Source organism: Gadus macrocephalus, chromosome 13 (assembly GCF_031168955.1).
Source record: "Gadus macrocephalus chromosome 13, ASM3116895v1".
In the NCBI taxonomy this organism is placed as follows: domain Eukaryota; kingdom Metazoa; phylum Chordata; class Actinopteri; order Gadiformes; family Gadidae; genus Gadus; species Gadus macrocephalus.
Window position 1 is genome coordinate 5,562,900 of NC_082394.1, and position 27,999 is coordinate 5,590,898.

General features: G+C 49.1%; 1 protein-coding gene across 4 annotated transcripts; it reads right to left on the reverse strand.

Annotated features, from left to right (window-relative positions):
* Positions 1-13: 13 nt before the first annotated feature.
* LOC132470136 (sodium-coupled neutral amino acid transporter 3-like) lies at positions 14-27,999 on the reverse strand. Of its 4 annotated transcripts, none has more exons than XM_060068444.1 (16): positions 27,691-27,999; positions 17,578-17,738; positions 16,842-16,926; positions 16,155-16,270; positions 13,231-13,304; positions 12,773-12,865; positions 12,545-12,626; positions 10,886-10,968; positions 9,281-9,339; positions 8,405-8,539; positions 7,577-7,656; positions 7,070-7,170; positions 6,383-6,507; positions 5,850-5,994; positions 5,456-5,559; positions 14-3,310 (listed from the first exon to the last, which is right to left on the reverse strand). In XM_060068444.1, exons 2-16 carry the CDS (start codon positions 17,736-17,738, stop codon positions 3,206-3,208), a joined length of 1,548 nt encoding a protein of 515 aa, XP_059924427.1. In that variant the 5' UTR covers positions 27,691-27,999; the 3' UTR covers positions 14-3,205. The 4 variants fall into 4 exon arrangements, with proteins under 4 accessions (XP_059924427.1, XP_059924426.1, XP_059924425.1 ...); XM_060068443.1 differs by having other exon boundaries at positions 17,578-17,750; XM_060068442.1 differs by having other exon boundaries at positions 17,578-17,755.

Consider the following 27,999-nt stretch of genomic DNA (forward strand, 5'->3'; position numbering starts at 1 on the left):
AAGAAACATGAAATGTTATCTTATTATCTTTATTGCAATGTTGCTTACAGTCCAATTACTGCCAGCAAGGTATTAAAATACATCGAGATACAAGAAAATAGAGACATAACTTGGAGGGCGATAGAGCACTTTAAAAATAATTACATTTAATTTTTAATCAGACAGAAATGCACCTGCTATTTACATTTTACAAACTAGATAGGATTGTAGAATATAAAGGGTTTACATTTATATACATTATGTATAAATGCTGGCTGACATCAAAAGTATTTTTTTATTAGATTTAATCATTTACGATACACACAGTTCAATAAATCACATAGGATTAGTAGATATAAGGCTAACCACGACGTCATCAGCTCGTACCTCTGCACCAGCTACTGTCTCACTTTCTCCGATGGCGTGTTGTGTTGCTTTTCTTTATTTGTGCCATAAAACCTGGAAACCTGCCCAGAAATAGTGAAATACCTTCACCATAGAGAAACAGATACCAGTAGAAACCAGGAGAAACCCATGGTACGGATCCACCTTACACTCCTTTTTAATGGGGTCATATCTGATGTTAGTGAAACGTCTGTGCGTGGGCTTTACTGATCCGTCATGATTCAATGATCTGATTCTGAAGCAGCTGATGCAGAACAGAGCTCCTCTCTACTGGAGCATACAGACCATAACAGAGCTGGTCTGGAAACAGTTCCTCTCTACGCTGGAACATACAGACCATCACAGAGCTGGTCAGGAGACAGTTCAAACATGGACCTTCAAAACTGTTTGGACACAAACGTGTGTTACCCTTACTGCTGCGTTACGTTTGGATCATTACACATTAACAAGGGGACACTAGGTTCATGTTAGTAACGAATCAACAACAAGATATGTTAACATGACAACAAGCATACCGACGGGTCAAACCAAAGACGGGGACAATAATCCAAACTGATTCCTCAGCAGGTTTTCTCTTTTTTTAACATTCTGATTTAACATTTTTAACTTTTTGGACAGATTTATTATTAAATCGGACCGAATTGAAAGTATCTGAACAGGAATCAACCATTCACCATGTAAACACCAATTCACCAATTCACCTATTCATGACGACAGACCAAACACTTCCATTAAATAGTCTGGTCCGAGCAGAGGTCCAGTCTGACGATACATGTTAAGCACAAAGGTTCCACAGGTTCAAACCAGTCGACACATTTTGACACGTTTCCTCTTTCCACCACAATAACCCTAACCCTAACCGTAACCCTAACCGTAACCCTAACTGTATCACGTGATGATCCCCAAAAAAGATGAACTCTTTAAAATCACGTGCTGGCCCCCCCAAAAAATCCCCCCAAAAAAAGCAAAGCAAGAGACCTAATTTAGACCCTAATAATACCTCTCATTACATTGCTTATTTTGTCGACACACATGTAGTTATTTCAACATTAAGTACCGGTAACACGAAAGGGGCATTCCCTTACATTGAATCTATCAAATATAGGATTATTTTACAGCGCTAATCTGCATGACAAAGGATAAGTGCTGTAAATCGAGTAAAGTTGTGCTTGTTAGTTGAAAGTGCTACATGACTCATCTGCAGTTAGAGCCACCCTGGTATATCCCTATATCACTATATAGTGTTATACTATATATATGTATATATATGTCACTATATTAGTATAACAGGTCAGCTTGTCTTGGCCGCAAACATTTACAGACTCCAAGCTGCTCACTGGCCGCCCAGTGGGTGACCCTGTAGTTTATCTATAAATAAACTCATTTATTTATAGATATTTTGGTTATCTCAGACTGTACTTTTTCGCCAAAAGTTTAGAAAGAGCGCATTCGATGACTCTGTCTATTCGCAAAGAACAGTAAGAGGCAAACTTTCCTATTTCCATAAACGGTTCCATTTTATTTGACTACAATCCCCAATAAAGAAAGAAGACTATGAGCCGCTTTGATTCAGGGACTGAAGAATCTCCCTGGAGGTCAACTCTAGAGCTAACCCTCTTCTGTTAAACCCTCTGGAGGTCATCTCTAGAGCTAACTCTTGGTTCCTCTAATCCGCCTGGAGGTAAAGGCTAGAGCAAACCCTTGGATCTGTTAAACCCTCCGGAGGTAAACTCTAGACCTAACCCTGTTCTGTTGGTTTTCTGATCACATTGTCACCTGGACATGAAACCAAAAGTAACAGACCTCCTCAACCGATATCAACGGCCTGATCAAAACGAATACAAGCGCGCCAAATTAAATGGGAGGATATTTGTGGTGGAGTCGTCGACATTTAATTCCAACCAAAAAATAAATGTTGTTTAGGAAAGCTGAACGCACAATGTGTACACAATAAAGTCCCAGGTACTCACTTCCTGTTTGCACACACTGATGGTGATTCTCTCTCTCTCTCTCTCTCTCGCTCTCTCTCTCTCTCTCTCTCTCTCTCTCTCTCTCGCGCGCCCCCTCTCTAGCTCTCTCTCTTGGGCTTTCTATCTCTCTCTCACTCGCTCTAGCTCTCTCTCTTGCGCTTTCTCTCTCTCACTCTCTAGCTCTCTTTCTCTCACGCTTTCTCTCTCTCCCTCTCATTCACCCTTTCACTCACTCTCTCACCCTCTCGCTCTCTCACTCTGATGCAATGTTCACCTGCACATAAAAAACGATGCTGTTACTTGAATAACTCATAGTTACTCTGAGATGATATAATAAATACAAAAAAGTTGATTACAAAATAATTTCTTCGGCTGTCACTGGAGACAGCGAACATGGAGGTGAACATCATATATTGACATAGATGAGTCCTATATTTTGCAGATAATAGTTCATAGTAGGAACGGCGGTAGCACGTAATGGCAGCTGCAGGTTGCCATGACAACCATGGAGCACTGTGGGTCAGGGACATACAGACATCTCTATCCACTTCTAACACATAGACATGTAGAAATATACATGTTCTCACTGGACTTGGCCTCGAAACATCAACAGCTACCTGTAAGCTCTTGGCCCATACAGGAAGAAATTCAACCCATTTCCCAAGAAGAAGAATTTGCCACCACAACAAGGTCACTGATTGGCTGAAGGACAGACCACACCCAGCTCTGTAGACCCGGGACCAGAGCTTAGCCTGGAAAACAATACGCATCAAATAGGATCCGAGAACAAAAACGGCCAAAACACAAGACAGTACTACGTTGATATAAACCCTGGGAGGAGGAGGGGCACCCTAGTGGCCGCTGCTGGCGCTGCTGCTCCCAGACGTCCAGTCGATGATGATGAAGCTCAGGCTCATTATCATAAACAGGAAGCCGATTCCAGCGAAGATGGCCGCCTAGGAGAAACAGATAGATTTACATTTACATTTGTATATTTTTCAGAAGAATGAGAAACAATATGTCGCTGTCGGTACAGTTAGGATGTTCATAGAAACGAGGGCCAAGCACTAACATTCGCTTGGTTAACCTATTCCCCGTATAAAACATAGATAGCTAGGATAAGATGCTACACCATGCTAAGTACTATTGCAAATGCAAGGACGTACGACATAAAATAAGTGCATACATTAAGAGCCAGGACGTATAACATACAATAAATGCATACCTTAAGTGCCAGGATGTACAACATACAATAAGTGTGTACATTAAGCGTCAGGACGTACAACATACAATAAGTGTGTAAGAGGGGTGTGTATGAGTGATGGTGAGGGAGTCAGTCAGTGTTTCAGGCAGCGTAGCAGACAGATATCAGGACCCAGTGACACATTCGCAATCAAAGGGCCACAAGGAGTTCAGTAAAGAATGACCCATTTGAGTTCAGCTCTCATGAACCTCCTATGAGCCCAATCGCTGTGGAAACGGGAGAACCAGGTCCACACAGTGAGAACCACTCAGTCCCTGCATGCAGACACCAGGAACTTCCCTCAGGAACCTCAGGACCCTTAAGGAACCTCAGGAACCTCAGGACCCTTTAGGAACCTCAGGAACCTCAGGCCCCTCAGGAACCTCAGGACCCTTTAGGAACCTCAGGCCCCTCAGGAACCTCAGGAACCTCAGACCGCAGGCCCAGGAGGAGTTGAACCTCAGCTCTCAGGCACTTAAGTGATCCCGCCTCCATCCAAGCCTCCATTACACTTCTGCAACAAATGGCCGTCTGCGATGCGCCGTCGGTGTCTTGCCCCTACGATGTGGTTACCGAACCAATTCTGAGCACAGAACAAACAGTCGTTCATGACTTCTAATGATCCTCATAATCGGAATATTACATACTAATGCGCAGCAAGTGTGATGATACTAGTGAACAGCAAATGTGTCTGTACTAGTGAACAGCGAGTGACGGTACTAGTGAACAGCCAGTGTGACAGTACTAGTGAACAGCCAGTGTGACGGTACTAGTGAACAGCGAGTGACGGTACTAGTGAACAGCCAGTGTGACAGTACTAGTGAACAGCCAGTGTGACGTACTAGTGAACAGCCAGTGTGACAGTACTAGTGAACAGCCAGTGTGATGTACTAGTGAACAGCCAGTGTGACGTACTAGTGAACAGCCAGTGTGCCAGTACTAGTGAACAGCCAGTGTGGCGGTACTATTGAACAGCGAGTGACAGTACTAGTGGACAGAGAGAGTGACGTACTAGTGAACAGCCAGTGTGACGGTACTAGTGAACAGCCAGTGTGACAGTACTAGTGAACAGCCAGTGTGACGGTACTAGTGAACAGCTTGTGTGACGTTACTAGTGAACAGCCAGCCTGACTTACTAGTGAACAGCCAGTGTGACGTACTAGTGAATAGCCAGTGTGACGTACTAGTGAATAGCCAGTGTGACGTACTAGTGAACAGCCAGTGTGACAGTACTAGTGAACAGCCAGTGTGGCGGTACTATTGAACAGCGAGTGACAGTACTAGTGGACAGAGAGAGTGACGTACTAGTGAACAGCCAGTGTGACGGTACTAGTGAACAGCCAGTGTGACAGTACTAGTGAACAGCCAGTGTGACGGTACTAGTGAACAGCTTGTGTGACGTTACTAGTGAACAGCCAGCCTGACTTACTAGTGAACAGCCAGTGTGACGTACTAGTGAATAGCCAGTGTGACGTACTAGTGAACAGCCAGTGTGACGTACTAGTGAACAGCCAGTGTGATGGTACTAGTGAACAGCCAGTGTGGCGGTACTATTGAACAGCGAGTGACGGTACTAGTGGACAGAGAGAGTGACGTACTAGTGAACAGCGAGAGTGATGTTCTAGTGAACAGCGAGTGTGACGGTACTAGTGAACAGCTTGTGTGACGTTACTAGTGAACAGCCAGCCTTACTTACTAGTGAACAGCCAGTGTGACGTACTAGTGAATAGCCAGTGGGGCGGTACTATTGAACAGCGAGTGTGTCGGTTCAAGTGAAAAGCGAGTCTGACAGTACTAGTGAACAGCCAGGGTGGCGGTACTAGTGAACAGCCAGCGTAATCGGTCCCCTCAGGCTCACCATGATTTTGGGGGGCGATCTCAGCGGTTCCTCCTCGTTAGGAACGATCCTCAGGTAGAAGACCGCGGGGAAGATGAAGATGAGGCACGGGGCGGACGTGGCACCTGGACGCCAGAGAGCAGAAGGAAGCAAACACACGTAAGCAGATCCATGACTAATGAAACACGTCCTCACTGAAGCTGTGTGTTGGTCCAAGGAGACTGCTTAAATCCCTCCCCCGAACGGATCTGAATCCCTCATGGGCCTTGAAGCAACGCAATAACAGGATGTTAGCTTTAATAATGTTGTTAAATGAACCGTTAGCCAAATTGTCTAACCGTTTTTACCACATGCAATGTGGCTAGTCTCGCAATAGCAGAACTGACCACACCCTAGAACAGTCGGCCAGACCTACCGATGATGCCAAAGATGCCCAGGATGTTGGGGGCGAAGATGACCAGCAGGTTGATGAGACTGAGGAGGACCACGGCGATGGCAACGTGCCGCGGCCAGTTGAAGGTCTTGTTGGGGAATAGCATCTGCTGAATGGCCCTCCGAACCTGAGACAGCAGGGGGGAGACGGGCTCAGGGTCACCAGGAGAGACAGGGCTGACCTGAGCTTCAGTCTCAGACTTTTTTAATCTCAGTAGGGTGATTGTCGATAACGCCTCACTGTGATAAAAGATGTGCTCGGAAATTGGTCTCCAATATAAGAGAGAAGGGGCGAACTAGTCTGATATCACACAACAATTACGCAGGGGAAGATATAACAATATACATTCTGCGGTTCATTGAGTATTCATCTGAGTATTCCCCCGAGTATTATCTGAGTGCTATAATAAATTGCATTTTGTGTGTTGTTAGTGCAGCAGGTGACCCTTGACCTCTTGCCCCCCCCTATGGTGTGTGTTGGTAGTGACCCTTGACCAGCAGCAGAAGGCGACTCACAGGAAACAGTACGATGGGGACGGTGAGCGTCACGGCGACCAACACGGCCACGCGGACGCACAGGATCAGCGTGTCGTACGGGTCGATGCGGCTATAGGTGTGCAGCAGCTCAGCCTCAACCTCACCTGCAGGAGGGCGCACACATACACAAACACACGCACGTGAACGCAGGCACAACGTACGCAAACGCCCTCGAATATAGGAGCCCTGGAGTCCAGGAAATCCTTTGTTTTCTAACGTCCCCACCTCTAGTTAGTACAAACTGAATGTAGGATAACATATCGGCCTACGTGAGGTGTTCTTATTAGGTGCATTCAGGTAGAAGGAAATGATCAGCTGGGCTACATCATGCACTTCATGACAAGGTGCTGTGAGGGATTTGGCCACTGGAGGGCACTGCATTATCACTGCTACACCTCCTCCACCTCATTCTCACCGGGAACCCCAGTAACACAATCAAAGACTAATTGAGGTTTTGCATACTAGAGAGACAACGAGGGAGACAGAGAGAGAGAGAGAGAGAGAGAGAGAGAGAGAGAGAGAGAGAGAGAGAGAGAGAGAGAGAGAGAGAGAGAGAGAGAGAGAGAGAGAGAGAGAGAGAGAGAGAGAGAGAGAGAGAGAGAGAGAGAGAGAGAGAGAGAGAGAGAGAGAGAGAGAGAGAGAGAGAGAGAGAGAATTAACCCTCACCATAGAAGGTCAGGTAACCAAACAGAGCAGCTAGGAAGTACATGGTGTACATGACAGCGATGGAGATGTTGGACACATGCTGCATCCTCTTCTTAGTAGGGCTGAAATCAGAAAGATGCCATAAAACATAAAACATAAACGCATAACCCAAGCCATCAACTGAGGTCTCATAAAGCCACTCAGCTAAACAGCCATGAAATACCTTCTGTTGCTCTAGGGATCAGAAACGCACACAGACACGCACGCACGTAAACACACAAACACAAATAGTCCCGCACACACACCGCACACACACACACACACACACACACACACAGACAGACACACACACACACACACCCTTTATTCCACTGTGTGCAGTGAGGGTCTCATAATCTGGCGATGATGAGGGTGAGCATGCTCCATGACAAGCAGCCATTCATTCTGTCATAACGTCAAACCACAGAATACAGTGCATGTGACCGGCCAGGTGGAGTGGTGCCTCTTGGGAAGGGGTGCAGGACGTACTTGCGCAACTCAGTGTAGATGGGCAGCACCTCAGGGTGGCACACGAAGGCAAAGGCCAGGATGGGGATGGTGTAGGCCGTCTGGAAGGGAACCCAACAGTCACATGGAGCCAGCTGGCATAGCGCTGCTACCGCTAGCATAGTGCTACTACCGCTAGCCTAGCGTTCCTACCGCTAGCCTTGCCCTCCCTTCTACAGCTAACCTAGCGCTCCTACCGTTAGCCTAGTACTCCCATGCTAGCCTCGCGCTCCTACCGTTAGCTTAGCCCTCCCTTCTACAGCTAACCTAGCACTCCTACCACTAGCCTAACGCTACTACCGCTAGCCTAGCAGTCCCTTGTACTGCAACCATTGCGCTCCTAACGCTAGCATAGCGCTCCTACCGCTAGCCTAGCGCTCCTCCTGGTGACCTAACAATCCTACCGCCAGCCTAGAGCTGCTACCGCTAGCCTTGAGCTCCTATTCCCTCTCCGGTCCCAGGTGGTCTGAACGTGACGCTGGGCGGCCGCGGGGCGTGCAGGGCGGAGGTGAGGAGGATGCATGCGTGTGAAGGCTATGATCGGCCGGGGTCAGGGTCAGGGCTAGGGTCAGAGTCAGGGCTTTGGTCAGGTCCAGGGTCAGGTCAAGGTCAGGTCCAGGGTCAGGGCTAGGGTCAGGGTCAGGGTCATGGTCAGTGCTAGGGTCAGGGTCAGGTCAGAGTCAGGGTCAGGGCTAGGGTCAGGGCCAGGTCAGATTCAGGTTCAGGGTCAGGGCCAGGTCAGAGTCAGGGTCAGGGTCAGGGCTAGGGTCAGGGCCAGGTCAGAGTCAGGGTCAGGTTAGGGCCAGCTACCTGGGAGTTGAGGTTGACCAGTTTGGGGATGCAGGCAGGGTTTTCCGGGCCAGTGTCGTTGCCCACGGCGATGAGGGTGGCGTTGAGAGTAAAGTCCACGAATGGACAGGGGATGTTGAACTTCTTATAGATGACCTGCAGAGAGAGAGAGGGAGAGAGAGAGAGAGAAGGAGTGAGAGAGAGTGTGAGAGAGAGAGAGAGAGAGAGAGAGAGAGAGAGAGAGAGAGAGAGAGAGAGAGAGAGAGAGAGAGAGAAAGAGAGAAAGAGAGAAAGAGAGAGAGAGAGAGAGAGAGAGAGAGAGAGAGAGAGAGAGAGAGAGAGAGAGAGAGAGAAAGAAAGAGAGAGACAGAGAGAGACAGAGGAAGACAGACAGAGAAAGAGACAGAGAGAAAGAGAGAGAGAGAGAGATGGAGAGAGAGCACAGTTCTGTGAGGATTACAGCTTCCACCAGCAGAAGGAGGTCAGGGAACACAGAGAGAGGCGGTCTGTGGCTGCAGGGGTGAGAACGCCGACCACGGAGCCAGGGCCAGAGAGCGGAATGACTACTAAGAGCTCAGCGGGGTCATCTGAGGAGAGACACCCTGGGGTGTCCTCTGACCCTAACCGTGACCCTAACCCTAGGGTTAGGGTCAGGTTCAGGGTCATGTTCAGGGTCAGGGTTAGGGTCAGGGTTGGGGTTAGAGTCAGGGTCGGGGTTAGGGTCAGGGTTAGGATCAGGGTCAGGGTCAGGGTTGGGGTTAGGTTAGGTTAAGGGTCAGGGTTAGGGTCAGAGTAAGGGTCAGGGCCAGGGTTAGGGTCAGGGTCAGGGTTAGAGTCAGGGTTGGGGTTAGGTTTAGGGTCAGGGTCAGGGTTAGGGTAGGGTTAGTACTAACTTACTGCGATGAGGAAGAACACCATGCAGCACAGGGAGAAGCCACTCGTGTAGCCAAGGTACCCTTTAAAAAACACACACACACACACACACACACAGCCTCATTAGCCAAGCAACCATCTGGCCGCTTGGAGATGAAAGCTGCCCGCTCTTTGTGATCTGCTGTGTTTCACGTCAGTGTGCTCCATGTGTGAGCAGACGATCAGCTATCACAGTGCAGACAAACGACTCTAGATAACAAGGTATTGATGAACCGATTGATGAGGTCCAAATGGATCAGACATCCGAACACAACGCAGAGCAACAATCAACACACTGGGGGGCATTAAAAACTCTGTTGAACTTGAGAGGAGGAGAGGAAGAAGAGGAAGATGATGGAGGAGGAGGAGGAGGAGGGGGGAGGAGGAGGAGGAGGAGGAGAAGCAGAGAGTGGAGGAGGAGGAGGAGGAGGAGGAGGAGGAGGAGGAGGAGAAGGAGGGGGATGAGGAGGAGAACTCATGAGGGGCCAGGCCATCCCTTCCTGCTGAACGTTCCCACAGTGAGTGGAATGGAGCAGAGCGTTCCCTGAGCTGGTGAGGCTGATCTGATCTGATGGTCACTGGAGCTCGTTACTGTTCACCACTGATTGGTTTTGCTCTGCCTATTATCCGTGCAAGCAGAGACAGAAGAGGAGGACGGACACTCTGTTCCAGCCATGATCTAGCAATAGTAACTCCCTCTCTCTCACTCTCTCGCATTCTTCCTTTCTCTCTCCCTCTCCCCCTCCTCTCTCTCTCTCTCTCTCTCTCTCTCTCTCTCCTCTCTCTCTCTCTCTCTCTCTTTATCTCTCTCTCTCTCTCTCTCTCTCTCTCTCTCTCTCTCTCTCTCTCTCTCTCTCTCTCTCTCTCTCTCTTTATCTCTCTCTCTCTCTCTCTCTCTCTCTCTCTCTCTCTCTCTCTCTCTCTCTCTCTCTCTCTCTCTCTCTCTCTCTCTCTCTCTCTCTCTCACTCTCTCTCTCTCTCTCTCTACCTCAGGTGTTCTGAGTGATTGCATAACGGCTCTGCTTTCACAGCTTAGACGAATCCATCGATGTGTCTCCCAGGCTGTATCAGAAAGATTAGACCTTCCAAAGGAAAGACACTCTCAGCATGATGTGTTTATCTTATCCCTACAGCTCTAACTTGTTACATGTGTAGAGATGTCTTTAGATGTTTTTATTGAGAGAGCTGGTATAGTACAAGACGTATCACACATGGTCAACAAAGATATAATACTGGATATATGGAAACAGTTCCCTTAGGAAAGGATAGACTGAGCATTGATAATATAGTATATGTTATCTAGGGTTAAAGAAGAATGGTTTTAGGCTAGCTGAACGGTGCAGAATTGCTACCCCAAGACTAATCGTCTGATTTATAAATTATATAAATCAGACGATTAGTAATTATCCTAATAATTAAATAATTCAAAAGCTTGGAAATCTTACCAGGGCTGATATTTTGACCGATTTATTCAGTTTGGCTAACCGTGACCCGTTTCCTACAGTACCTGATCAGTGAAATAGATCCTATTCCTTTTAAACCCCCATCTTTCATCTTTTCAGACGGACGGCTGAGCATCAACATACTTACCTAACTGTTTCATCAGAGCCAGGGGCAGAATCACTAAAATGGACACGATGATCACAAGATAGTTTCCATTCATGTACCATTCTCTAGAACAGAGGAAGGAGAGAAAGAGAAACAAAGGAGACATATTGATTAGGACACGGGGTAAGACTTCATCAGTCAATCACCAAACGGATCTGAAGGGTCTGCACCTTCACTCTGTCACGCATTGTCAGCCAAGAAAACTGCATCGCTAACTTACAAAGCAAGAAAACCAGAAACATTTGGCTGGGGGCCATTTTGCACCCCTGCATGTCTGATGCACTCTTTCCAACATCCACTGTACACACAAATTTATAATGGCATCCAACAAGAGCGACATGTTCCATGGAATCCCAAAGTAAACACATTCAACCATGGCCAGAAAATTAATTATTCAGAGGCACATATGACACATTGATTTCACCCAGAATGCACTGCGCAACAAGCAGGCCAGGAAAAATTGCTTTCTTTGGCCCAGGAGAGAGGATTATCATTGCACTGTTTGAGGCGACAAAAGACCTTCCATGCATTGAGGGTTTTCGGACATCAAAGTCTAACCAACGCGTAGACCTCGTAACACAACAAACAGAGACAGACACAGGGATCTTGGAAAACTCTGGGAAGCTGACTCACACAGACTACTCAACACACAAACTGCAATGGTGTCCAATGGAGAAAGAGGTCACCCGCTTTGATGTAAAGGCAGAGCGCTGTGAGAGGCTCCGCCTCCGGCACAACACCGCCTGTCACTTCTAATAACAGGAGGTTCCAAGGTTCAACATACAACATTACTTTATTTGTCCTAAGGGGAATTTGTCCAGGACTTAAAGGCTGCCACATAAGAGACTGATCATCATAGTGCAGTAACAGACACGTTTGCCACTAGCTTGTAGCGGTAGCCAGTAGAGTACACATGTGGAATCACATATGCTGCCATAATATACTACTTATCATCAATTAGCTTTCTTTATACTACTATACTATACAATACTACACTGCTTTGTACATTGTACAGGGATCCATGGCGTTGTGTAACCCTTCAGATCAGAGCATCTGTGATGTCTACCCCCTGTCAAGTTCCATGTGACAAAACTGTATCAAGTTTATTTATTGTCAGTCAAATGGATACACAATATGGAAAAGTGTGAGCAGGTGTGATAAAGATGAGCCCGTTGTTCCTGGTCTTTAAGGCACCAGGAACAGCTGGGGATATCCTACCATTGTACCCTGTGTTATATCCCTAGTAGAGCAGGCTTCTAATCAGCCCCTCTCTTGGGCTGTGCTGCCCTCTCTCTGCCTAGGGGTCAATCTCCCAGCTGTCCTTCTCTGTCAACACAAAACAGGCGAGCTTTGACCACCATCTGGCACAGCATGTACAACCCTATGAAGACATGCCATCCTACTGCCTCCACAGCCCTATGAAGACCACCTCACTACCTCCACAACCCTATAGGACCGTCTTACTGCCTCCACAACTCGATGAAGACCCCCTAACCACCTCCACATGAAGACCATCCCATGACCTCCACAGGGTGCAGACAGGAGAGGGTACAGATGGACAGGAGAGGTTGCAACCAGACAGGAGATGGTAGAGGTGCAGACAGACAAGATAGGGTGCAGACAGACAGCAGGACCACTCACCCCTCAGGCTTGTCCAGCCTCAGGAAGGCCTGGATGACCAGAGGGAACTCGTACTTGACGATGTACAGATAACTGGACATGGCTGCAGAACAGACACAGCCATTAGTAATGGTGATTGATAAGTACCGTTTAAAAAACAGCCAACGACTAAGAATCTAGATTAAGGAGAAGAGGCGGGGTTGGTGGGTAGGGGACAGACCAGTGTGTGTTTGCGTTGTTGTTTTTCACCTCCAATGTTCTGCAGGGTGATCGCTATGCCTGCGGCCATCTTCCCCGCCGTCCCGAAGGCTCTGTAGCCCAGTTGCTCGTAGGCGCGGATACCTGTGGCACAAGAACCCCCCGGGAACAGAACCGCCCCTCCATCAGACATGCGCTAAGGGTTGGGAGAAAAATGACACCTCTCCAAAGGATAACATGGTTTCTTCATGGCTACGCTCTCGCCGCCCACTTATCTGTCACAAAGCCTTCCTTGCGGCAACATCAAAGCTTTCAAGGCTCACCATTTTGCTCAAGGGCTCTTCAGGAATAAATTGAGGCTTTTGGTAATTTTACCTTGGCAGGAGTAAATGATAGTGAATAATGGTTTGATGTGAAGTGAAAGGGACATGCGATACGTTCGACACATCTTGCTGTTTTGCCTCCAGACAAGTGAGGTGTATCTTTGCGTCGCGCGGGGGGACACTCACCTACGATCCCCGACAGCTTGAGCAGCAGATGGATGGAGTAGGAGGACAGGACCGCCACGACTGTGAGGAGGATCCTGCAGAAAGGATTACAGCGATATTATGCAACAAAAACAAATGACCATCAAATGTATTTCTTTCCCTTTGTCCCCATGAAACGGTAAAGTGGCTTCACGCTGAAACCATATATCTTGGTGCAATAGCTGCAGCCTTGCCCTTTACATTAAACCTTATTTATTTATCCATTATAGACGGTTAATTATTTACACAGCTGCAATATAGAGGGCCTTCTCCCGGGGGTCCCCGTGGCTCTAAGCCTGGGCCCCCACTGGGCCAGGCTGTTGTGTCAGCCCATCTGCTCTCCAGGCTGGAGGTACAGCCTCTTCCACGGCCCGCTGCACCGAGCCCGGTGCAAGAGGCTGGAGGTACAGCCTCGTACACACGGCCCGCTGGAATGAGCACGGTGCAGGAACCCTCCTCCTGTCAGACTGAACAGGGGCCGCACCACTTCCGTCCGGTGGTTCAATAGTATCCCCAGCGAAGTGCTAAACCTGATCTCAATCCGATCCTTTCAGAACCCACTTTTCCTGGCCTTCGCGAATCGTCTAGCTCTATATGTGCCACGGCCTGGAGGGTTGAGGATTAGGATGCCAGGTGCACAGTGTGAGGCGAGTTGTAAACGGAAACGTTCCAAAGGGAGAGACAGACTCCCTCCGCTCCTCTGGCTCCAGCCCTCTGGGACCCAAAACACTGCAATTTGTTCTGTTCATTCAAACAAAGATTTGTATTTGTATCCTAGCTCGGCCAATTATTTACTCCCTCTCTATCTTGTTCTCTCTCAGCACCCTCCCTCTCTTTCTCTCTTGACAACCTCTTTCTTCAATCTCCCTCTCTCTCTGTCTCTCTCCCTCTGCCTCTCTCTCTCTCACTCACTCTCTCTCTTTCTCTCTCTCTCTATGTGTCAGTGGAGGCCGGTCGCCCATTCTTTCACCTCCACTCCACCCCCTGGCCCGTTCCCATTGCCCCGTTGCCCGGTCGCTGTCGAGAGCTGCGAGGGCTGACTTGTGGGCCGATGGTTCAGCAGGTCGTCTAGCAGTGGGAGGACAGATCTGCTGACGGTCAGACAGATTGAAACCCGGGCCTTGCAGTGTTTGCAACCCTTCGCCTCCCTCCACCCTCCCCCACCTCGCTGCTCTGTCCAGCAGCCCTTTAGAGACCTGCAGAACCTTTCCACGGCCTCTGTATCCCCTCATTAACCACATTACAAAAGGCCCTCTTCATTAGATACACAGTAACAGTCCATGTTGCCTCCACATGAATCCTATCTTGGTTATTCTTCACCATCAACAACACCTCTCATTGTTGTCCATAAACCTAGACGACGTTAGACAGGATAGGACGGACAGCACAGGACAGACAGGACAGGACAGGAGAGGACAAACAGGAAAGAACCGACAGGACAGGACAGGAGAGCCGGTCAAAAGCCCTCCAAATGATGTGGCAATGAATGGACGAATGGATGTTGAAGATGACGAGGAGAGAATAGCTTCAAAGAACACATCTCCTCTGGTTAGCGTCCACCGGCCTGAGACCTCTCTCACACACTCAGGCAGACAGAAAGTGACGGCAAGAATGTCCCCCCGTCGCCGTGGTGACCGAGGGCCTCCAGGGTTCAGCCATACAGAGGGTTAGATGCTGAGTGGGGAGGGGCTTAGGGTTAGAGGCTGAGTGGGGAGGGGCTTAGGGTTAGAGGCTGAGTGGGGAGGGGCTTAGGGTTAGAGGCTTAGTCGGTTAGGGTTAGGGTTAGCTGCTGAGTGGTTAAGGGTTAGAGGCTGAGTGGGTTAGGGTTAGTTGCTCGCTGGAGATGCATTAAGACCGGGTCTGCAGACATCTTGAGAAACAGCTTTCCTTTCACCATGGAAAGTCCTGGACACTTGAAGGCGAATGCTGCTTCTGCCACCCTGAGTCATCTTTAATATACCATAGAACTAGAACATGCACTCACTTTAATAGGCTGCTGAACAATCTAAATAAAGAACCGTATGATCAGAACTCAATCATTTTGACTAAACCAGGAGATATATTATATATGTATCTTCAAACAGGGATAGGTTTAGGGTTAGGGTTAGGGTCTCCCCTGTATTGAGTGATGAAGTTGGAACCAAACAAGGCGATGTTCAGCGAGCTGCAGACCCATATCCCTGTAGAAAGCTCCCCCATCTTTAGCACTTGCTCTAAACTTGCAACCTAACACATATGGGCCGAGGTGTTTGAAAGCGTGCGAAAAGACGTGTTGATATCTGCTATCTGCTGAGTTTACCTTGTGAGAACGTGAGCGTGCTCACTCTGGGAGACACAGAAACTGAGTCTCGAGGGATGGAGAAAATGGAAGACCATTTCCCACTTTAATTATTCCATTTCTCATCCACTATAAACGTACATCTTACAAACTAAATGGTTTTGATAAGAATAATAACCGTGGCTAGTTTGTGGAAAACTGTTTCCTTCTGTCAAAGCCCAAGAGTCTTATTATTATCTAAACACTGCCTGAATTCTGAATAATAATAACCTTGAGATTTGTTTTATAATTGTTGTGATCATAATTTACTACTATAGCTTCTGTGTTGTAGCTTAGACTATTGTGGGCTATTCTCCACGTCATCTGAAGACTGTGTCACCGGTACGGTCTGCTTCTGGTGTCGTCGCCTTTAACAAGGCAGAGCTATTTCCGTGTGTGTAAACCTCTCGAGGAATGGTCTTGTGAGTCACCGCGGAGCGAATGAGTCCGAACACATCGGTGAGGCCCCCGAATGAGTGATCATTAGGAGTCCGTCATCCCACGTCTTCACACGTCAGAGGCCATTCATCTATCACTTCCTCCTCCTCCTCCTCCTCCTCCCAGTCCCCCCCCATCACTCCCCACTCACAGGAAGAGAACCACACCGGTGTTGGCCATGGCGTAGGCCAGGCCTAGGATGCCGCTCCCCATGATGGCGTTGCCCAGGTTGAACACCGACATCCCGAAGGACGTCTTCCCCTCGAACTGGCAGAACAGACATAAGATATCATGGCTTCCATACTAGAGTAACATACTAGAGTAAGATACCATTAAGATACTAGTAATATACTAGTAAGATACTGGTAAGATACAGGTAATATACTAGTAAGATACTAGTACGATACTAGAGTAAGATACTAGAAAGATACTGGCGAGATTCTGGTAAGATACTAGTAAGACACTAGAGTAACATACTAGAGTAAGATACCAGTAAGATACTAGTAATATACTAGTAAGATACTGGTAAGATACAGGTAATATACTAGTAAGATACTAGTACGATACTAGAGTAAGATACTAGAAAGATACTGGCGAGATTCTGGTAAGATACTAGTAAGACACTAGAGTAACATACTAGAGTAAGATACCAGTATGATACTAGTAATATACTAGTAAGATACTGGTAAGATACAGGTAATATACTAGTAAGATACTAGTACGATACTAGAGTAAGATACTAGAAAGATACTGGCGAGATACTGGTAAGATACTAGTAAGATACCAGTAAGATACGGGTAACCCAGTGGGTTGTGGTCAGTTGGTTGAGTGAACTCACGTCTGTGAAGCGCGGGTTCTTCTTGTCGTCTATGGCTGAGAGGAACTCCGAGCTCTCGGCTCGCTGGGCTTCTGTGTCCTCGGGTCTGGGGGTGTGAAGACAGCGGTCACAATCCACAGTGAAGAGAAGCTCGAGGCTAGCTAACGTTATGGTTCTCCTCATCACTGACCCTGCTGGTTACACAGTATGACGAAATAAACAGAAGAGATAGGAGCTCTGTCTCTACCATCTCTGGTACGTACCGGGCACTAGGGGCACTACCAGGCACAGCTTCCCCACAGAGGACTGGGATGTAGCGGGCATTAGGGGCACTACCAGGTACAGCTACAGAGGACTGGTACGTACCAGGCATTTGGGGTACTACCAGGTACAGCTTCACTACCGAGGAGTGGCAGTAGAGAACAGAGAGCCAACACCCTCAGTGAGAGGGGGAGAGGGAGAGCCAACAGCCTCAGGGAGAGGGGGATTGACACAGCGCGTGACACACCACCAATTTACTGAATCAGGGAAGACATGTGACAGCACCAGTAGGTAGCCCGAAGCTGCAGGAGGCACACATTCAGCCGGCGGTGAATGGAACCGTTTTATCTTAACCCCTCGACATATCATGGCCAAGGTGACACATGTGGCACTACACGCGGAAGGCATAGGAAAGCCTCACATGATGGAGCCATGCGGTCAGTGTGTCGCTGTGATGTCGTCCAGCCGCTACAGTAGCTACAGAGAGTCCACCTACTTGCCGGCGCCCTCCGCAGGGGCCGCTATAGCCGTGGCGGTGGGGGCTGGGGCGGAGTCGCCGGCCTCGTGGCCCCGACCGTTGGGGACCGGGTTGTCCTCCGCGGGCACGCCCTCAGCGGGCTTCTCCTCGCTCATCTCCCCGCTCATCTCCCCGCTCATCTCCCCGGGCGTCTGGGCTGTGGAGGAACAAGGTGCGGTGTCAGTGCTATGATCGAGGAGAACACGCCGCTTCGGAATCAAGCCACCGGCTCCACCGGACGGGATCCAGAGGGACTCGGGAGAGTGAGAGCAGGGAGCGAGAAGAACGGATTGAGCCATGTGATCCCATATGTGGGAAGAGAAAAACAACGATTTAGTCGGCTCTAGCAAACTCCAGAGCCCTGGAAAATCAAATGGGATGAAAAAAGCACAATATGATTGATTGATGATTGATGAAATATTAGATCAGAATATGTTTTCAGGGAATAAGCTACGAAAAGATGTGAACCGGAAAACCAAAAACCAAAAGTCATTCTGTTATCCGTGTGCCACAAACTAATGTGGCTAACATAGCTCTATTCATAGCTCTAACATAGCTCTAACATAGTGCTTACATAGCTCTAGCATTTCTCTAACATAGCTCTAACATAGCTCGAACATGGCTCTAACATGGCTCTAACATAGCTCTAACATAACTCTAACATAGCTCTAACATAACTCTAACATAGCTCTTACATAGCTCTGACAAAGCTCTGACATACCTATAACATGGCTCTAAAATGGCTCTAACATAGCTTTAACATAGCTTTAACATAGCTCTAACATAGCTCTAACATAGCTCTGACATAGCTATAACATGGCTTAAACATTGCTCTAACATAACTCTAAAATAGCTCTAACCTGGCTCTAACATGGCTCTAACATAGCTCTAACATAGCTAGCTAAAATGGCTCTAACATAGCGCTTACATAGCCCTCACATTCTAAAGAGTGTATATGCAAATGAGCGTCTTGCAATGTGATCAGCATTCCAAGTGAGCTGAATGAGACCCGATGCAAACAAGAGAGAGAGAGGGGAGACCGCATGGACCGCCATCCACCGTAACCATGGGGACAGATGACATGGGCCTCCATCCACCGTAACCATGGGGACAGATGACATGGCCCTCCATCCATCATAACCATGGGGACGGATGACAGGTGCCTCCATCCAGTGGTAGTAGTAGCATAGTAGTTATAGTATTATAGCAGCGGCAGTAGTAGTAAAGTAGTAGTTGTAGCAGCAGTAGTAGTAGTATCAGTACTCGCAGTGATGTTAGAATAGCAGTAGTAGTAGAATTAGGAGTAGTATTAGTAGTAGCAGTGATGGTAGTATAGCAGTAGTAGTAGCAGCAGTATTAGTAGTAGTAGTAGTATTAGTAGTAGCAGTGATGGTAGTATAGCAGTAATAGTAGCAGCAGTGTTAGTAGTAGTGGTAGTATTAGTAGTAGCAGAGATGGTTGTATAGTAGTAGCAGTAGTAGTAGTATTAGTAATATAAATAGTAGCAGTACTATAAGCAGTAGTAGTAGTAGTAGTAGTAGTAGCAGTAGTATTAGTAGTAGAAGTAGTAGTAGTTGTAGCAGTAGTAGCAGTAGTAGTAGCAGTATAGTAGTAGTATTAGTAGTACTATTAGTAGTAACAGTCATAGCATTTGCAGCAGTAGTGAGCTGCCTGTGAACAGACCTGTGTCCTGCCGCTGTGCTTCCCTTGCGCTCCTCTCCCTTTGTGAGGAGGGTCCCGGGCCCTCGTGGTTCTCTCGTGTCCCGAGGCTCCGGGACCCCCGCGGGGCCACCGGTGCTTTGGGGGCCCCTTTAAGAACCATGTGACATGCGTCTCCTGGATGTTTTTCCCCGAAAGCAGGACGGTGTGTGGCGCCCGCTTAGAGACCCCTTCATTGGCTATTCTGCCTACACACCAGTGAAGGGGAGTGGGAGAGGGGCCAGGCCGTGAGGAGGCCCCCAACACAAACAGCGGGTCCCCCGACAAGGCGATGAAAAGAGCCCAACCGGCCCCGACCAGCTAGGAACCGGTTCTAGCCCATTTTTAGTGACTCCATTTTTCTGCTGTCAGTTTTTTCCCCCTCTTCTATTGAGAAGGTCGGAGCCAGCGGCGTCGGTTAGACTTCCTCTACTACCACTCTGGGCGCCACGCGGTGACCCTCCCGCCTCCAATGCCGCCTGGGGCCTCCTCTGCCTCCTCCTCTACCTCCTCCTCTTCCTCCTCCTCTTCTCCATCGACCTGCCCGTTTCACCCTCGTGTTGGGTGTCAGTCTATCTACCCTTTAGAGGAGGTGAACAGACCAGTCTATCTACTGCTCCCCTTTAGAGGAGGTGAACAGACCAGTCTATCTAGGGCTCCCCTTTGCCCCTATGACATGCTGGTGTGTGTGTGTGTGTGTGTTTGTGTGTGTGTGGCCAAGGGGATGTGTGTGTGACCACACGCGTGGGTATGTGTTTGTGTGTGTGTGTGGCTGTGATAGGTGTGTGTGTGTGTGTGTGTGTGTGTGTGTGTGGCCGTGATAGGTGTGTGTGTGTGTGTGTGTGTGTGTGTGTGTGTGTGTGTGTGTGTGTGTGCGTTGCCATGCCCCTGTGTGTGTGGGTGTGTGTGTGTGTGTGTGTGTGTGTGTGTGTGTGTGTGTGTGTGTGTGTGTGTGTGTGTGTGTGTGTATGTGTATGTGTGATTGTGTGTGAGTGCGTGTGCGTGTGTGTGTGTGTGTGTGTGATTGTGCGTGTGTGTGTGTGGCCATGCCCCTGTGTGTGAGTGTGTGTATGTGTGAGTGTGAGGTTGTGTGTGTGTGTGGCTGTGCCCCTGTGTGTGTAGGTGTGTGTGTGTGTGTCTGTGTGGCCGTGCCCCTGTGTGTGAGTGTGTGTGTGTGTGTATTTGTGAGTGTGTGTGTGTGTGTGTGTGTGTGTGTGTGTGTGTGTGTGTGTGTGTGTGTGTGTGTGTGTGTGTGTGTGTGTGTGTGTGTGTGTGTGTGAGTGTGTGTGTGTCTGCGCGGGACCAGGATTCTTGGTGTCCCGCTCCAAGCCGGGCAACGTGGTCGGGCAGCAAAGCCCGACACACAATGGCCCGTGTTGTGCGGTATCCTGGGAACGGGCGCACAACACTGGTGCTATTGTGCCAGGAATCATTATACCGCTCGGGCCCCTTGGCCCGGGGCCCCTGGCGCAGGCCCCTGGCGCGGACCCCCGGCCACTCGAGGGGCTGAAAGGTATTTCACTGGGCCGTAATTGAAGGGAAGCCACCTTGAATTGTGCAGCTGCCAGAATCCTGCACATCATTAGAAGGAGCTCCTCTAGGAAGGGGCTGCTCCGCTAACGGCTAACGGCTAACGGCTAACGGCTAACGGCTCCCTGGTCCATAAAGTCTGACACAGGCTGGGGAGGTACGGACAGATCTGAACTATATCTGATTGGCTGCCTGAGCGTTCATTCCCAGTGGCGTTTCAAACACTACACCTGATTGGCTGGTCAAGGCTCCTCTTATGATAACAGGGGCGTCCGTCGCACGATGGCTCATTTGATGTAGATCAGAGGGGTGTAGAGTGATACATTTGTAAGAAAATATAGATTTCACAGGGATCTCCGAATGTGATCTCACCCTCACCACAGACGCCGCCCCCTTGCCTGGGCTCTGAAATACCTCAATCTATTCCAGGAGTCCTGAGGGGGACCTGATGAACCTATCAGTGGTCAGAGAGCAGGAACAGGAGGATGGGTGAGGAGATGAAGGGGGAGGAAGTGATGAGCAGGAGGCTCCGGAGCGGCTCTCAGAGAGGACCACACCGCTCTGTTCTCTCAGTCAGGCTGTATTTGCTCACCCCCCCCCGGACCCTCGGACGTCAGCCCCCCCCCCCCCTCCCGGAGCTACACGTGCTGGCGCTCTCACACGCCGCTAGGGGATGACGCAGGCGACGACGCGGAGGAACGTCATCAGGGGGGAGGTGGAGGAGGGGAGGGGGGGAGGGGGGAGTGAGGAGGGGGGAGGGTTGGAAATCTGAACCACAGCTCTTTCATTCACCCACCGTGTGTCGCTACGGACTCGTACTCCACATTCCAGTCCAACCTCAGAGTCTGCGTGGAATGTAAGGGTGAGGGGTGTGTGATCATAACCTGTGATCGTGACCTCCTGTGACCTGTGATCATGACCTCCTGTGACCTTTGATCATGACCTCAGAGTCTTCATTGAGCTTCGTTGACCTGTGACTAAGTGCTTGAGCCCCACAGACGTCCCACGGCGGACACATAGTAACGAGTCCCAACTGAATTAGTAATGCTCACAGAGCATTACTAATCTGTGAGAATTTCTTACCCGCTGATTTTTAATACATTTGTATTTAGGTTTTAATTATATTTTTTATCTCTAAATAAATGATGACCCCTTGCTCGGGCACGCCTGTGTGCTTTTATTAAACGCTGCAAAAAATAAAATGACATTTCAGTGACTTAAGAGGCTGTCATGTAACTCCTACTCCTTACTTCATAGCTCCCTTATTAATACTGCGTGAAGTTTTTAAAAGTAGTGCTCAAACTAAAAATATAAAGGTATTTGTGTTTGGCAGAACGAAAGAAAAATCCATCCAAACAGGATGACTACAGAGAAGAGAGGGTTTTTACACCTAGCGGAAATACTTTTTGGACTGACTCATAATTTCCAACAGATTAAGGGATTACAAATTTCGTACAATTTCTGTGATATGAAGCTAATAGACCAGAAAGCTCTCTCTCTCTGGAGAGAAAGGTCTCTCTCTGGAGAGGCGGTCTTCTGCTAATAGACCAGGGAGCTCTCTCTCTCTGGAGAGAAAGGTCTCTCTCTGGAGAGGCGGTCTTCTGCTAATAGACCAGGGAGCTCTCTCTCTCTTTGGAGAGGAACTCTCTCTCTGGAGAGGAGGTATTCTGCTACTAGACCAGAGAGCTCACACACACATAATGGTGGCACTAGATATGGCTCCTTCAATTACGTAATTGAGGATGGACTAAGACTTAAACCATGAAGCATAGAGCGTAGAAGGAACACTATTATTAAACTCAATCATTGATTGGTCATGTAGTCATGCTGTGCATGTCCATCACTAGCATCGCATGTGACCAAAATATTGAGTCTCGTGTAGCAAATAGAAAGCATTACTAGCCAGTAATGACCCGGTTTATGTAAATTCTCATGCTAGCACGTGAATTATTTCACTTCAGCATCCCTTCCTGCTTATATTCCCCTCCCCCATCAACCATGAACCACCTTGGGCCCTGCATGCCTCTCCTCTCTAGCTTTGTTCCTCAGTGCCTCCATCTCTGCCTTCCTGCCCCCCTCTGTCTCCCTCTCTGCCTCCCTCTCTGTCTCCCTCTCTGTCTCCCTCGGTGCCTCCCTGTGTCTCACTCAGTAACTCCCTCTCTGTCTCCTGTTCCTCCCTCCTCTGTTCCTCAGTGCCTACCTCTCTGTCTCTGTCTCCCGCTCAGTCTCTGTCTCTCTATCTGTCTCCCTCTCTGTCTCCCTCTCTGTCTCCCTCTCTGTCTCCCTCTCAGTCTCTGTCTCCCGCTCAGTCTCTGTCTCTGTATCTGTCTCCCTCTCTGTCTCCCTCTCTGTCCCCCTCTCTGTCTCCCTCTCAGTCTCTGTCTCTGTCTCCCTCTCTGTCTCCCTCTATGTCTCCCTCTCTGTCTCTGTCTCCCTCTCGGTCTCTGTCTCTGTCTCCCTCTCTGTCTCCCTCTCTGTCTCTGTCTCCCTCTCTGTCTCTGTCTCCCTCTCTGTCTCTGTCTCCCTCTCTGTCTCCCTCTCTGTCTCCCTCTCTGTGTCTGTCTCTGTCTCCCTCTCTGTCTCCCTCTCTGTCTCCCTCTCTGTCTCTGTCTCCCTCTCTGTCTCTCTCTCTGTCTCCCTCTCCCTCTCTGTCTCCCTCTCTCTCTCTGTCTCCCTCTCTGTCTCTGTCTCCCTCTCTGTCTCCCTCTCCCTCTCTGTCTCTCTCTCTGTCTCCCTCTCCCTCTCTGTCTCCCTCTCTCTCTCTGTCTCCCTCTCTGTCTCTGTCTCCCTCTCTGTCTCCCTCTCCCTCTCTGTCTCTCTCTCTGTCTCCCTCTCCCTCTCTGTCTCCCTCTCTCTCTCTGTCTCCCTCTCTGTCTCTGTCTCCCTCTCTGTCTCTGTCTCCCTCTCTGTCTCTCTCTCTGTCTCCCTCTCCCTCTCTGTCTCCCTCTCTCTCTCTGTCTCCCTCTCTGTCTCTGTCTCTGTCTCCCTCTCTGTCTCCCTCTCCCTCTCTGCCTCCCTCCCTTTCTCCTTCAGCCACAAAGCCCAGAGATATCAGCAAGTAGAGTGAAGGGGAGATTACATCCCAATCAAAGATGTGTGTGTCAGCGTCTGAGTACGTCTGCCCAGCTGTTGGAGCCACGAAGCACGTCAGAGACTATAGAACGCTTTGGGTTCTGCTACTCGTTTAAATACCCCATCATCTGGAAGGCATTATCTCCCACAGGAAGTCCAGGGTTCATCACACACTGGCCCTAATCTGGATTATACCACACAGAAATGATTACAGTCATTGTTCAATCTCATATTGATGGTAGCCTACATCGACAGCCTACATTTACATGATGGAAAACACCCCAGGAGGAAGAAGACCGACCCCACAATGATATTATGAAGCATCTCAGATAGCACACATATAAAGCGTACACTAAATATACTGTATACTACATGTACTAACGTGTAGCATACTAAATATACTGTATACTACATGTACTAACATGGAGATGACCATTCTCCATGAGAGCTGTGGTTTATTTTTACATTTTATTCATGTAGCGAAATTCCAGATTACAGCAGAGATTAGAATATTATCCAAGAGCAGATTAATCTATTTTGTTGCGATTGTTAGCTAAAGTATTCATCTTAATATTGAAATGTATTTTAAATATGTTTGTTGATGCTCATCAATGATTTGGATTCGTCATCATTCTTTGAAGGACTATCTTCAGATGTGTTTGAACAGGGCTAATGTTCTCTCTCTGATCCTCAGCCTGACCGACGCTTTCTCTACTTCCCAGGTGGTTCTGGAAGAGGTCTTCCCCACAGACCCTCCCCCGGCCCCCCACAGCGGACCCACAGCTGCCCGGATCCCCCGGGCCGGACTCCAACGTGGGGTCTGGCCTGAGGGGTCCGCTCGGACTCAGGGAAAAGAACACAGAGAAGCGTTGACACAGCTGGGAGACAGAGGGCCCTGGAGGAGGAAAGAGGAGGAGAGAGGAGGAGAGAGGAGGAGAGAGGAGGAGAGAGGAGGAGGAGGGAGGAGGAGAGAGGAGGAGAGAGGAGGAGAGAGGAGGAGGGAGGAGGAGGGAGGAGGAGAGAGGAGGAGAGAATTGGTATTTCACATTCCATTTCTCTAGCTGCCCTTCGTTGGTATGTGCCTTTTCCTTGACCCCCTTTGGCGTGGTCGAGGACCAAGGGCTCACCTGATAAGGAACGGCTACGTCCCCCCCTTGATGACATCCTGAGGAGTTCCATCAATCATTGAATACCCTCTGGTTGACCAGACTATCGTTTACTTTGGGAGCAAAGCTGTGCTCAGCATCCAGAGACATGTCTGCCACAGTAGAAGTAGTCCTTGCCTTTGCCAATGCATTTCACTTCTCCTCGCGGCGCTCTTAGCGAGACGCAGGGAGAACTTGTATCTGATGCCTGGGATTATTGAATGTTTGTAGTATGTTTGTTTGTATGTTGTTATATGTTTATTACTTTAATAAATGTGCCTTATTGTTATAAGTTTGGATGACCCTATATTCTTAGACTGTTTAGACAGAAACGATTGGCGTGGTGCAAAATCCACCACACATTCACAGAAGGTCCAGATGCTCCTCTGTCAGATGCTGACAGTATAGTTCATATCCGAGCTCTGAGCTCTCTGAGGTGAGACAGAAACAGAAAGGAGGAGAGAGGAGGAGAGAGGAGGAGAGAGGAGGAGGAGAGAGGAGGGTCTGAGGAGGAGAGAGGAGGAGAGAGGAGGCGGGAGGAGGAGAGAAGAGGAGAGAGGAGGAGGGAGGAGGAGAGAAGAGGAGAGAGGAGGAGGGAGGAGGAGAGAAGAGGAGAGAGGAGGAGGGAGGAGGAGAGAAGAGGAGAGAGGAGGGTCGGCTCTGAGGAGGAGAGAGGAGGACCCTGGAGGAGGAGAGAGCAGGGTCTTCTCCCAACAATACTAACATCCTCATCATCATCAACAACGGCCTTCCTCCTCCATCTCTGCACCAGCCGATGCCAGCCCTGTCAGACTTCAGTCATGTGCCCTGAAAACAAAGGCATGAGCCCCCTCCATCACATGGGGCGAGAGAGAGAGAGAGAGAGAGAGAGAGAGAGAGAGAGAGAGAGAGAGAGAGAGAGAGAGAGAGAGAGAGAGAGAGAGAGAGAGAGAGAGAGAGAGAGAGAGAGGCTCCATGGGACCAATGCCTCCATTCAGCTGTGAACACACCTCCCATAGCGAGGTCTCTGCATGGCGGTCCACAGCCCTGCCCTGCCCTGCTGACCACATCACATGGCACCAGGAGGCCCAAATCCCTGCACGGACCCAGACCCTGGCCTGGGTTAAGCAGATCAACGTGCTGCTTAATGCTCAAATATCCAGCCTAAGAGCTGCCGCAGGAGCACAATGCCTAACCCTAAACCTGACCCTAACCCTAACCCTAACCCTAAACCTGACCCTCACCCTCACCCTCACCCTCACCCTCACCCTCACCCTAATCCTAACCCTCACCCTAACCTCACCCCCACCCCCACCCTAACCTCACCCTAACCGTCACCCTCCCCCTCCCCCTCACCCTAACCCTCACCCTCACCCCAACCCTAACCCTCACCAGGGCGCTGGGCCATCAGCGGCTCCAGGGAGGATCTGTAATGGGCCCTTATATGGGCCTTCCCAATGGGTATTTCACATTCCATTTCTCTAGCTGCCCTTCGTTGGTATGTGCCTTTTCCTTGACCCCCTTTGGCGTGGTCGAGGACCAAGGGCTCACCTGATAAGGAACGGCTACGTCCCCCCCTTGATGACATCCTGAGGAGTTCCATCAATCATTGAATACCCTCTGGTTGACCAGACTATCGTTTACTTTGGGAGCAAAGCTGTGCTCAGCATCCAGAGAGCTGTCTGCCACAGTAGAAGTAGTCCTTGCCTTTGCCAATGCATTTCACTTCTCCTCGCGGCGCTCTTAGCGAGACGCAGGGAGAACTTGTATCTGATGCCTGGGATTATTGAATGTTTGTAGTATGTTTGTTTGTATGTTGTTATATGTTTATTACTTTAATAAATGTGCCTTATTGTTATAAGTTTGGATGACCCTTTATTCTTAGACTGTTTAGACAGAAACGATTGGCGTGGTGCAAAATCCACCACACATTCACAGAAGGTCCAGATGCTCCTCTGTCAGATGCTGACAGTATAGTTCATATCAGAGCTCTGTTCAGGAGAGGCGTTTAGGAGGAGTTTCTGTCTCACCACTAGACAGAGGAGATCAGGTTCAGGACAGACTTCAGGCCACCAGGCCTCCTTGGTCTCAGACTCCGCTGGAGGTGAATTTCATTTGGAAAAAATGTCTCCATACACGTCATTTCGTAAACAAAAAAAACACGTGCAGTCTATGAGTGTGTGCGCCGCGTGTGCGAGTGTGTGGCGGTAAGGGCAGGTACAGAGATGCTCATGCTGTCAGCATCACTGCTCTCCATGAGGCGTGATGACTCAGGAGCTGTTTCATCTATCAGCTGACTTCTATTATTCCCACTGATCAATCAGGGACATTTATACTAATTCAAATGTAAAGCCTGCTTCTCCTTCATTAAAACTTCTACTGAATCAGCGAGATCCACCTTTAGAAGAGCAGTCATGGCCAGACGGATATATCATAATATCACTAATGTGCTCTCAGACAGCAGCCCTTGTCGACCGTGTAGATCTAGAGACTATGTCCTCTCAGACAGCAGCTCTAGAACGTGTAAATCTACGTTAGGACCGGACCCGTCAGCCGTCAGCTGTCACCGTCGCTGAGCGACGCTATAACATGTCTCCAGTGTAACCCAGGACAGTCGGACCTACAGTAGGACCACTACCAATAACGTCGTAAATATGCGATGCCTTACCAGCAGGTGTCCTCCAACAACTCCAATTATCCACACACCGATCAGATGATTCGAGATAACTCGAGATGACTCGCTGTCCTCCTCAGAGATGACTCAATGTCCTCCGAGTCGTTCTTGGGGACAGTTGGTGTATTCCGTGGCAGAAGCGTGCGAGTCTCAGCGGTGTCAGGGTCTCAGTGTGAGGGTCTCTGTGTGAGGGTCTCAGCAGTGTGAGGGTCTCAGCGTTGTGTTAATGGCATGTGTACCCAGCAGATCGTCCTGATAATCTGTTGAAGGTGGGATGTGGAGCGAGCGAGGTTCCGCCCCCTT